Source organism: Penicillium samsonianum (genome assembly GCF_028829775.1).
Source record: "Penicillium samsonianum strain IBT 33392 chromosome Unknown utg000003l_segment0_segment0, whole genome shotgun sequence".
Classification (NCBI taxonomy): domain Eukaryota; kingdom Fungi; phylum Ascomycota; class Eurotiomycetes; order Eurotiales; family Aspergillaceae; genus Penicillium; species Penicillium samsonianum.
In genome coordinates, this window is record NW_026643261.1 from 3,923,374 (window position 1) to 3,935,536 (window position 12,163).

A 12,163-nucleotide genomic window follows, 5' to 3' on the forward strand; every position below is an offset into this window, starting at 1 on the left:
TGTTGGTTTTATGCTAGAAAGATGAAAATATGATTAAAAGCACAAAACGTATGAACTAAATTTTTCTATGTATAACCAGGCATTAACCACCGAAATTGATTCCTGAAGAAACCTCTTTAAACCCCTGGCAACACGGAGCACGGAGTAGATCATACCCACTTAACGCGCGACGCGTGCACGGACCACGCGAGTTCGAGCAGCGCGTCGAATTGGACTCGTCCAAACTACCTTGATACCAGCATTTGCATTGTCCTTTGCTGCTTTTCTTTTAACACCAACCGACACCATGTCTTCCCGACCTGACTTGAAGGTATGAATTGAGCTATTGAATATACCCTAAACCCACCAATACAGCATCCACTAACTCAAACACTGAACACAGGTCGACGATGAACTCGGCTTCATTGGCTTCTACCGTGGCCTCCCTACACCCGATAATAATGAAACCATCCGTGTATTCGACCGAGGTGACTGGTACTCCTCGCACGGCGCCGATGCTGAATTCATCGCACGCACCGTCTACAAAACAACCTCCGTACTACGCAACCTAGGCCGCAGCGAAACAGGCGGTCTCCCCTCGGTCACGATGAGCGTCACAGTCTTCCGAAACTTCCTCCGCGAAGCCCTCTTCCGATTGAACAAGCGAATCGAGATTTTCGCCTCGGCCGGCTCGGGCAAGAGCAACTGGAAGCTGGCAAAGCAAGCCAGTCCCGGTAACCTGCAAGACGTGGAAGAAGAGCTCGGCAGCGTGGGCGCGCTATCAATGGATTCCGCGCCTATTATTCTCGCCGTGAAGATCTCCGCTCGCGCAGCAGAGGCCCGGAATGTCGGCGTGTGCTTTGCTGATGCGAGCGTGCGCGAGCTGGGCGTGAGTGAATTCCTCGATAACGATATCTACTCCAATTTCGAGTCATTGGTTATCCAGCTCGGTGTGAAAGAGTGTCTGGTGACCATGGATGTGGCTCGCAAGGACGTCGAACTGGCGAAGATCCGGGCTATCGCGGATAGCTGTGGGATTGCGATTTCCGAGCGGCCTGTTGCCGACTTCGGTGTTAAGGATATCGAGCAGGATCTTACGAGATTGTTGAGGGATGAGCGGTCTGCTGGTACGCTGCCTCAGACAGAGCTCAAACTGGCTATGGGGTCTGCGTCGGCGTTGATCAAGTATCTTAATGTCTTGACTGATCCTACGAACTTCGGCCAGTACCAGCTCTACCAGCATGATCTGTCGCAGTATATGAAGCTTGATGCCTCGGCGCTGCGGGCGCTGAATCTTATGCCTGGTCCGCGGGATGGGGCTAAGAGTATGAGCTTGTTCGGTTTGCTGAATCATTGCAAGACGCCTGTGGGCAGTCGTTTGTTGGCCCAATGGTTGAAGCAGCCTCTGATGGATCTGGCTGCGATTGAGCAACGTCAGCAGTTGGTGGAAGCGTTTGTTGTTAACACTGAGCTGCGTCAAACTATGCAGGAGGAACATTTGCGTTCCATTCCGGATCTTTACCGGTTGGCTAAACGTTTCCAGCGGAAGCAGGCCAACTTGGAAGATGTTGTCCGAGCATACCAGGTTGCCATTCGTCTGCCTGGGTTTGTGAGCGCGCTGGGTGATGTGATGGACGAGCAGTATCAGACCCCTCTAGAGACGGAATACACGTCTAAACTCCGTGGTTATTCTGACAGCTTGGCCATGCTTGAGGAGATGGTCGAAACAACGGTTGATCTTGCTGCTCTGGAGAATCACGAATTCATTATCAAACCCGAGTTCGATGACGGCTTACGTGTCATCAGAAAAAAGCTGGACAAGCTACGATACGACATGGATATGGAACACCGCCGAGTTTCAAAGGATTTGCATCAAGACATGGAGAAAAAGCTCTTTATGGAGAATCACCGTGTGCACGGTTGGTGCTTCCGTCTCACTCGAAATGAGGCGGGCTGCATTCGCAATAAGAAAGAGTACCAGGAGTGTTCGACGCAGAAGAATGGCGTATACTTCACCACATCCAACATGCAGTCGCTTCGCCGAGAGCATGACCAACTGTCCTCGAACTACAACCGAACCCAGACCGGACTGGTTAACGAGGTCGTCAATGTTGCCGCTTCGTATTGCCCGGTGTTGGAGCAACTCGCCGGTGTACTGGCACACCTTGATGTCATCGTGAGCTTTGCCCATGCTTCGATGCATGCACCTTCGGGATACGTTCGCCCAAAGATGCACCCCCGGGGAACTGGAAACACCGTTCTGAAGGAAGCTCGGCATCCTTGCATGGAGATGCAGGACGATATCTCCTTCATTACGAATGATGTTTCCTTGATTCGTGATGAATCATCTTTCCTCATCATCACCGGTCCCAACATGGGCGGCAAATCTACATACATCCGACAGATTGGTGTGATTGCACTCATGGCACAGACCGGCTGCTTCGTCCCTTGTACCGAGGCCGAGCTGACCATTTTCGACTGCATTCTTGCTCGAGTTGGTGCCAGCGACTCGCAGCTCAAGGGTGTATCGACGTTCATGGCGGAAATGCTTGAAACATCCAACATCCTCAAGTCCGCCACCTCGGAGTCCCTGATTATCATCGACGAACTTGGCCGTGGAACTAGCACGTACGACGGCTTCGGCCTGGCCTGGGCTATCTCAGAACACATTGTCACCGAGATTCGCTGCTTTGGCCTGTTCGCAACTCACTTCCACGAGCTCACTGCCTTGGCAGACCGGTATCAAAAAGCCGTCAAGAACCTGCACGTCGTGGCATTCATTGGAAACGGCAATGAGGGCGAGAGTGAAGCTGAAACTGAGGAAAAGAAAAAGCGCCAAGTCACTCTTCTTTACCGCGTGGAGCCAGGAATCTGTGATCAGTCTTTCGGCATTCATGTCGCCGAGCTTGTGCGCTTCCCGGATAAGGTTGTCAACATGGCCCGTCAGAAGGCTGAGGAGCTTGAAGATTTCACCTCGACAACTGAAGATGGGCAGGCACAGCTTCCTGCGGCCTCACTTGACAAATACTCCCAGGAAGAGGTGGAGGAGGGCAGTGTGCTCCTCAAAGGAATGCTGCTGAGATGGAAGGCGGCAACTGAGGGCAAGGAGATGACAGCGGAGCAGAAGCGACAGGTCATGCGTGATCTGGCTCAAGCCGATGAAAAATTACAAGCAAATAAGGTGTTCCAGGGTATCAAGGCTCTATAAGGATGTGAGCTATTAATGGGATTTGGCGTTCAAGGAAGGGCATGGGTTTGAAAAGGCATTGTTGTGTACTCATCTTTTTCCCATGTAAAGATGAACTAGAATTATATTTTCTACTATAACCCCTTCTGAATTCTCTTTATAGTTATCTTATTATAAAGTAGCCAACAGATGTCCCGAGGTCGACGTATACTCCGTTAATATAGAGGCCAGTCACGTGTAGGTCGGTCTAGATGATCAACGCGGGATTGCGACGAAGCAACTTTATTCCAAAATCCAAGTGATCGTTCTTTTTATTGTCTTCAATTTGTTCTTTTGAGTCTTAAACTTACCAAAAATTTTCTAATTCCGGACTTGTGCTATCGCTGTGCCTCTAAACCACCCTCGACCGCCTCACCCAGCTATGCGCGCAACCTAAACGCGGACGGCCTGAACCACCTCGATTCATGCACCCCTTTTCCGTCCTCACACTTGGAATCTTCGTCGCGGGTTATATTACCGCTAGGTGGGACCTTGTTACCCGTCTATACGAATTGGCCATCTTCGCCTGGGATCACGGTGTCGTGGTATGTCTTCCACTGGCCATCGGTCATTGGTCCTTGGCTCCCCCTCCGCCTGCGACTTTATCAGCTTGGTGCTAGCGCACGTTATATTTGCAACGTCACTAATTTGCTTTATAGACACGAACTGCGAAAGGATTTCTGTTTCTCTCCGTCTTCTTTTTCCTCCTCGTCTTACCAATCAATCATCTCGCGTCTAAGGAGGGCCAATTGGTGAGCAACACCGGAACAACCGAAGCTTTGGGCAGCGATCGAAAGATAAAGCGCTTGATGCTAGCTTAGTAGATTTTGCTGACGGCTTTGGTGGATATATAGCACCCGCGCCACGTGAATCTCGGCGTCTCCGCGCGCGAACAGTTGCGCCGTCGAGGTTCGTTCTGAGACTCAGGTGGAGGATGACAATATGATCATGAGCGATGGACTGTTGCGGGTATTTTGGCCATATGACCTCCCACGATCCTCGTCCCCGGGTGTGATTGTCGGATGGCGGAACTCGGAGCTTGATTTGTTCGTGCTCACGGTGCTGGAAGATGTCGAGGTAGGTGGTTGCAATTGCCTTTGTCCGCTCGTTCGATATAAGCTAATCGTGCTTGTAATTGAATAGTCTAGGAATGTTGACAATGCTCTCCGGGCGGGCATTCTCTTTCGAAACAGCCCTCACCCGATCGTGCGCATCTTCACTCTATGTGGACGCTCTCAGATGCATGTCCTCGGCTCGACCAACTCTCCCGTGTCTCCGGCGTGTTTCAACCCTTCCCACCTTGACGTGACTACAATTTCATCCCCGAAAGCTCCTCGCATCTTCTGCCCGCCAGAGGCAAATCTATCTGTCCAGGTTATCATGTACCATCGTCCGCACCCAACACGCATGGAATATATGTCGCTCGATCCGATTTCACTAGCCTTGGGTGATAAAGCGACAAAGACAGAAATATGGGGCCCATCATCAGATAAGATCGAGTCGGAGGAAGAGGGGAACAAGGCTGGGCCCAAGTTGTTGGTTGAGAAGCTCAAGCTTCATACGGTCGTCAAGCACATCCCATCACAGAAGGAGCAATCCCTCCCACTCATTATCAACCAAGTCAACTGTGCCTATGAGATGGGGCAGCTCATGCACAAAAACAGCCATTTGATTGGCATTCGTGCGAAGAGAAGTATGAGCGTCGGAGAACGTGTCGTGGAATCGGCGACAACCTTATGGGGGTTTGTTGTCCTTTGCATTGCTCACATTTTCTGGAAATGGCTTTGGCCTGTCGTCACCCGCATCTTTGTCGTCGGGCTTGTATGCCATCGGTCTGTTGCCGAAATTGTCTTGCGGGTTCTCGAGTGGCGTGCTCGGCCTGATGCTGCTGCTCTCAAGGATATCTCAGCAACAGCCCAACAGGTCGATATAAGATTGCAGCAGTTTTGCTACTGGCCGATTCAATATGTCAAGCTTCGGCAAAGAAAAGATAACTGGGAGAGTGTCACGACCAGTCATCCAGACTATATTCGGTTCTATAACAGTCTGTGGCTTGTCGCCAATGATGTGATCATTGGGATTGCGTTGGGCTCCTACATTATTGACAACGCGAACTGGGTCGCTTCGCAAATAAACACTGTCTTGACCGGCTGGACAGTGGAGGGGTTACAGCGCACCATTTCGTGGCTAATGGATTGGCCAGCCGGCTTGAAACTCAACAATGAGCTTGCAGCGTTTCTTGGTGACTTGTTCTTATGGGTCATTGAAAACTGGGCAGCTTGCATTGCCAACCTTCAACCTTACCTCCCCGCTGTCATCTATATTGTTGGATGCTCAAGCTTTGCAGGAGCTAGCATGCCCATCGCTCTCTTCTCCGACCTTCTTTCGATCCTGACAGTCCACATTTACTCCTTCTACATTGCCTCCGCTCGTATCTTCAACTGGCAACTCACCATTATCATTTCCCTTTTCCATCTTTTCCGTGGAAAGAAACGCAACGTCCTCCGCAACCGAATCGATTCATGTGACTACGACCTCGACCAACTCCTCCTTGGCACTATCCTCTTCACAGTCCTATTCTTCTTACTGCCTACAGTTGTGGTATTCTACCTTACCTTTGCCTCGGCCCGAATGTTAATTATTTCAATGAAGGCAGCGCTTGACACCTGCCTTGCATTCTTGAATCATTTCCCGCTCTTCGCATTGATGCTTCGTGTGAAAGACTCGCGAAGGCTACCAGGAGGTATCCGATTCGAGCTTCGAAATGAGCTAGACAAGAACCCAACGGAAACGGACTCGTCTGCGCTGGTTTCTTACATCCACCTCGAGGTATGTCTCCATATTTAACCAAAACATCGCCCCAGAAACGCTGACACGGATTCTAGTCTATTCCCCTTCCCCTACGTGCAATGTTCGACCAGTACTTCCAGCTGGGCCACCGGCTCCGGAAACACTATCTCGCGCCTCGCGTCATCTTCTGTCTTATGACCGGCCGCTTTGTGCCACCCATCCACCGCCGCAACCTCTATAGCATGCAGTACAGCATGCTACCTGCCCGACGGGCAGGTATGGTAGAGGTGTGGACATTGCTCACTCAACCCAAGAAAGGCAGTGGTGGAAGCAATGGCTCTGGCTCTATGGGTGGAGGTATTGGATCCATGAGTAACCCGGTAGCCAAGGTCCCGGCGAACTTCGGTCAGGGTGATCTTCGGAGACGGGGCCATCGTTGATATTACTCCACCAACTCCTCTTGTACATAATGCCGATAATGTTCTTATCCTAAGATAATATTCTTAATATTACCTTCCCAAAATAAGTAGGATGGACAAAGACATCCCTAGAGCAGAATAGAGATATCAGTATATTCAGTTAAGAGGTGAGATATGCTATGTACACAGAACGATCTCCAAAAGGCCACACCGTTGAACTCCTGTCCACGAAATTACATAGTTTACATGGAAAATGCATGGTATCGCTGAAAAGTACAAATGGCGCCAGAGCCAGGCTGCTCTTACAATCCCCCCGCAAGGAATAAGGATTCACAGAGGAGCCAGGTGTCTCTCTTCAAGATTTCTTGAGGAACTCTGCGTCCGTTTCACTGCTGCCGCTCTTTCGGGCATCATCCACCATGGCGTCAATGCCCCGTTCCTTGAGAACTTTCTGCAAGCATTACATACCTATGTCAGACATATTGAACAACTCGAGATATATGGAGGTATATAGAGGACATAGCGCAAGGCAGGACTCACATTCAAGCACCCCTTATAGTTCTTAAACAAGGCTTCGCAGTCATTGGATGAAGTGTTGCCACGCAGATATTCTGTTTTGGAATTAGCTGCTGTTATTTAGGCCTATGGTCGAAGGGCATAGGTGCATACTCTCGCTATACCACTTGAGGAAGCAAGTGTCATATTTCCTAGTAGATATATTAGCTTTGGGTCAACACGTAGAAGCTATGTTCACTCGAACTCACTCTTTGATATCGTTGCATTCGGGGGCGATAGAAGCTGCCATATTGGGCGTAATAGGAGATTATTTATCAGATAATATCCCGCAGACCTTGTACTCTTCTTGCTAGGCGAAACTTTGAGTATTTTAGAGGAATGAGAGGAAAGAATGCGGTGACCACTCGAAGATCGGCGGAAGTTCATACAAATCTCGCCACTCTGGGAAGGCGGTCAGGGCGGGCCTACCATTTCTCCATTGTCATTTTCTCGCCGCGACTTTTTTTTCGGGATCTTCATGTCACTGCTATTCCGCGTTTCTTTTCCTCATTATTCCTTTCGCCAGATCCAGTGAACTGGAGCTCTGCTAGTCATCATGGACTCTGCAGAATTTGCCCCATTCCAGGACAAGTTAACCTCCGCTCTGGTGCAGGTGACTCGAACTGTCGGACAGCTCTCATCGGAAGACCTGAACTTCCATCGCACCTCCAGCGCAGAGTTTTCGGAGTCGCTAGATGAACAGAGCGCGCGCATAATTGCGCTGACCTCCGCCGTTATCAAAGCTGCCACCGCCGGCACCGACGTGACGGGACCTACCCTTCACGATGAGGATTCCGTCGAGGACAATTGGCGTGGCGTGGTGGATGTGATTGACTCGCTTTTGGAAAAGGCCGATGCCTGCTTGGATGAATTCACAGGCGTGATTAAGAAGCTCAGCCCTTCGCAGGAAGAACAGGCACCGATCAAAAAAGCGCCCAACTTCCCGACTATTTACGACTATGGCCCCTCCAAGATTCCCAAGCCGCAATTGCTGTTCGATCGCAAACCGGATAACACTGATACGGGCCCCTTCAAGCCTCTTCTCAAGTCTAAGCCGCATGCGATTGTGCCGTTGGAGAAGTGCTTGAAGACGAAGAAGATGGAAGGTGGAATTGGTTATCCTCACCCCTACGAGGCGGAGATTCTTGCTTCGGAGTACCCGAAGCCGGTCTACCAGGTCTCCCCTCCGGTTGAGTACCTGCCTTTTGAGAGCACCACGGCTACTTTCGTCGATACTTTGGATGGAGTCAAGGAAATGCTCAAGGAGCTCAAGAAAGCGAAGGAAATCGCTATCGATTTGGAGCACCACGATGTCCACTCCTACCACGGTCTTGTCTCTTTGATGCAAATCAGCACCCGGGACAAGGATTGGGTTGTGGATACCTTGCAACCTTGGAGAGAAGATCTGCAGATGCTGAACGAGGTTTTTGCGGATCCAAAGATCTTGAAGGTCCTGCACGGTTCCACCATGGATATCATCTGGCTGCAACGTGACTTGGGCCTGTATGTGGTTGGGATGTTCGATACTTTCCACGCTGCATCTGCATTGGGCTTCCCAAAGCGAAGCTTGAAGTTCCTGTTGAGCAAGTTCGTCAACTTTGAAGCTGATAAGCGGTATCAGACGGCTGATTGGCGGGCTCGCCCACTTCCACCGGCCATGTTCGACTATGCACGATCAGATACGCATTATCTTCTTTACATCTACGACCGCCTACGAAACGACCTGATCGACAGCTCCACTGAAGAGGCGAGCCACATTGATTACGTTAGCGAGCGATCCAAACATGAAGCCCTGCAACGCTATGAACGTCCTGTTTACGATGCCGTCAATGGACACGGCCCTGGAGGCTGGTACGATCTGTTGTGGCGCAATTCGGGCAACCTTCCCAAGGAGCAATTCGCCGTCTTCAAGGCTGTTCACCAATGGCGTGATGAAGTAGCGCGCGCTGAGGACGAGGGTTGGCAGTGCGTTTTCCCCAAGCATATGCTCTTCAAGCTTGCGACCATTATGCCGCTTGATATGGGATCTCTATTCCGAACCCTATCACCCATGACTCCCATTACGAAGGAACGCTCACATGATCTTTTGGAGGTTATCAAGCAAGCTAAGGTTGCCAGTATTGATGGTCCGGAATGGCGCGATGTGGCACCCCCGAAACACCTCGCAAAGGTCCTAGAGGCTGCCACCACGGAAGCTGCCAATTTCCCCATTGCTGAACGCTACGAAACGTCTCAATTTTGGGGCAACGTTTTGGAAGCCAGGGAAGCACCCCCTCCTCCAGCATATGCGCTTGCCGCCGGCGCTGAAGCTCTGCGCCTTTCTCTTCCCATGCCACCCATGCCGACGACCGTCTCTGAAACCCGTGACCACCTCGGCACCGCACAACAATCCGCGCCTGTCCCCAAGCCCACACCTACTCCAGCTCCCCAGGAGCCAGAGGAGAAGAAGTACTTCACTGTCAAAGACCTCGGCGGTCCTCGCAAACGAAAGGTCACCCCAATCAACAACCCAGAGCAAGCCCTCTCCATCCCAGCCGACTTCAACGACACGAGCAACGACCCCGACTCCACACAAAAGAAAAGCAAAAAGTCCCGCAAGGAGAAGAAAGCCAAGAAATCGAAATCCGACTCCAAGTCCGAGAGCGAGGCTCCCTTCGACTATGGTACCGCCGACGCCGTCCTCAACGCACCGTCTGCTGCCACAGTCGCCCACCCTCGCAAAAAGGCTTTCAACCCGTACACCAAAGCGATGGAGGCCCCCTCAGGCGCGCGGAAGACCAAGCGGGAAACCCCCGGCAAGTCTCTTACGTTCCGCCAATAGACGGCTGGTCCGGAGTCAAAAAAGCATTTACGAATGGGGTTCAGGTTGGTTTTCTTTCCTGTTATTGTTTAGTTTCGTGTTTAGTTAGCATAGCGATACCCGTGCGTCAGTTGGAGGCTCTGGGATTCTACTTCTTGTATGTACATGTATAGAATATCAGGTTCTTCTCGGCAATGAGATATAAAGTGTGCATATTCTTGTAGATTAGATTAATGTTCATTCTTTTTTTCTAATTCCAAATCTATTTTGGATTCAGCGATCAAAAGAAAGTTTCGTGTAATCAAGGTACCGTCTATCTTTAATCCCATTGAGGTCCCAAGCCACGAAGTAAAAATGAGACAGTGTTTCACTGACCACAAGTTTGCTAGGTCCATGTTGTACTCCGTATGGGGTAAGAGTTAAAAGACGACATCATTGCCCCCTCCGCATTGACCATTCCCCGCTATAAAAAGAAAAGAAACATCAAAAAAAGCAAAATTCAACGGATGGCAAACGACAACCTTGGAACATGGGTACTCCGTACTTTGTACATCTTAGTGTGATCTTCTTCAACGGGTCCTAAAGAGGTATAATGGTGCGACAATCATATCTGCTTTAATGAATTCGGAGGGTAAGATAACTGTGAATTAAACATAATTATATTTAAGTACATAGTATGTATGCCGTACGCCATAGCAAAAGACATCCATGGGTATGTTGTATGCAGACATTGCCGATCCCTACTATATCGCAACGATAGCAGCTGACGAACATGGATTGCGGCGTAAGCGGAAGGATTCCTATCCAAGCGCGAATTAGCAAATTAGCGGAAGCCCGGATCGCTCAAACGGACCCATGGATGTCTAGTACTTATACTTGGTACATTATTACACTTGGATTTTATATGCAAGTACCCACGAATGGGAGTATGGGTCATGGTCCATATCAGGGGTTGGCAAGTGATCTACAGAGCTTTGACGCGTTTCATAACGGACGGGATGGGATGCATACTGGCCCGTGTGAATGATCGGCCGGATGTGAATGATATTTCGAGGGAGCCGTGAAGCGATGTAGCCATGTTTTGGCTGTAATCTTAAAATGCATGTCTACTTTGTACATCTGCATGTGCGTAGTATGCATAGTATGCATACTACATACTCCATGCATGTATGTATTGATAGGGGGAGGTTCGCGGAGAGAATCGAACTCTCTCTCCCCCCACTAACTCCACTTTTTCGGTTCAATTACCCCTGAGCAAAAAGCATAGACCAGGAATGCACTGTCTACCTTGAACTTATAACGTCTGTGTCGAGGGATTTTGGTAAAAAAAAAGCAAAGAGGTGGGTTCAGTGCACCCCCGCATACTCCGTAGTTTGCTTTCACTTTAATATTACATATTATATATCAATTATATTCATTCAATTCTGGATATTATTATCCATTCGATAACATAAAAAAGGCAACCACATCTGCAAACCTTGGAAAGACTCAAAGTTTGGTCTTCCCAGGGGTTGTCACCGTCCACTGGTACTGCGAGCCCAACCCACTGGTTCAATCCGGGACACATCTATGGAGGGAGATAGGAGAATATAAGATACATATGTATTAACTCATATTAACCTTGGAAAATATTAAACCTTCAATAAAAATAAAACCGAAAAGCCCCCATCTACAAGCATGTCGGATGTAGCCGAGGATACTCCGCTATAGTTTGAGACAATAGGAATTCATGCACACTATATTGTACTTCGTATGTACTTAAGTAAACTTAAGTGGTATGACTCTTGGAAGAATGAGGCCAGAAGTACGGAGTACTGAATATGAGAAGATCGAATACACGTAATTAATTGATAAGGCAAACCCCGAGATGCCATACTTGGTATGGGAAATCACCTTTTTGATTAACTACCCAGATCCGAATCAACCTGAAACTGGGTTTACTATGTCGAGTAGTTTAACGCGAATATTGTATCCATATTCATATAATTCTCATTCTGATTGATAAAATATACAATATATAACTAGGTACGGAGTAGACATACAAAGTACAAAATAACATTCCCGAGACATCCACATGGAGGTCTCGTGGTTTTAGCCTGAACAGTCCAAGTCTTTTTACAATATAGACGCAGGTACCGATTAGCCCTACCCCCCTGCAGACATGAAACCGTGTCACCTTCCTGTAATACGTTTTTATTTGTTTGTGTTTTTGGTGTTTTTTTGTTTGTTTGTTTTTTGCTTTTCTCATAAGCCGTTAAGAAGGGGGTAAAAAACAAAAGAAAGATCTGACGTCAAGATGTTCTCTTATATGTGATGTACGAGTACAGTATAGTGCACAGTCCGAGGACTTGGAGCTAGCGCGCATTGGTCAAATCCTTAGGACAAGGATGTTGA

At 49.1% G+C, this 12,163-nt stretch overlaps 4 protein-coding genes across 4 annotated transcripts; 3 read left to right on the forward strand and 1 right to left on the reverse strand.

Moving 5' to 3' along the window:
* Positions 1 to 286: 286 nt before the first annotated feature.
* Positions 287 to 3,187, forward strand: N7471_005090 (mismatch repair ATPase MSH2; the record flags this gene model as incomplete). The annotated part of the gene is made up of 2 exons (XM_057277809.1): positions 287 to 310; positions 383 to 3,187. The coding sequence occupies 2 exons, from the start codon at positions 287 to 289 to the stop codon at positions 3,185 to 3,187; spliced, it is 2,829 nt and encodes a 942-aa protein (XP_057137419.1).
* A 960-nt stretch (positions 3,188 to 4,147) lies between these two features.
* On the forward strand, positions 4,148 to 6,435 carry N7471_005091 (phosphatidylinositol N-acetylglucosaminyltransferase; the record flags this gene model as incomplete). The annotated part of the gene is made up of 3 exons (XM_057277810.1): positions 4,148 to 4,282; positions 4,349 to 6,034; positions 6,091 to 6,435. The coding sequence occupies 3 exons, from the start codon at positions 4,148 to 4,150 to the stop codon at positions 6,433 to 6,435; spliced, it is 2,166 nt and encodes a 721-aa protein (XP_057137420.1).
* Positions 6,436 to 6,769: 334 nt separating this feature from the next.
* Positions 6,770 to 7,219, reverse strand: N7471_005092 (uncharacterized protein; the record flags this gene model as incomplete). The annotated part of the gene is made up of 4 exons (XM_057277811.1): positions 6,770 to 6,865; positions 6,955 to 7,025; positions 7,084 to 7,121; positions 7,179 to 7,219. The coding sequence occupies 4 exons, from the start codon at positions 7,217 to 7,219 to the stop codon at positions 6,770 to 6,772; spliced, it is 246 nt and encodes an 81-aa protein (XP_057137421.1).
* Positions 7,220 to 7,525: 306 nt separating this feature from the next.
* N7471_005093 (exosome nuclease subunit RRP6) lies at positions 7,526 to 9,790 on the forward strand (the record flags this gene model as incomplete). The annotated part of the gene is made up of 1 exon (XM_057277812.1): positions 7,526 to 9,790. The coding sequence occupies one exon, from the start codon at positions 7,526 to 7,528 to the stop codon at positions 9,788 to 9,790; it is 2,265 nt and encodes a 754-aa protein (XP_057137422.1).
* Positions 9,791 to 12,163: the final 2,373 nt, after the last annotated feature.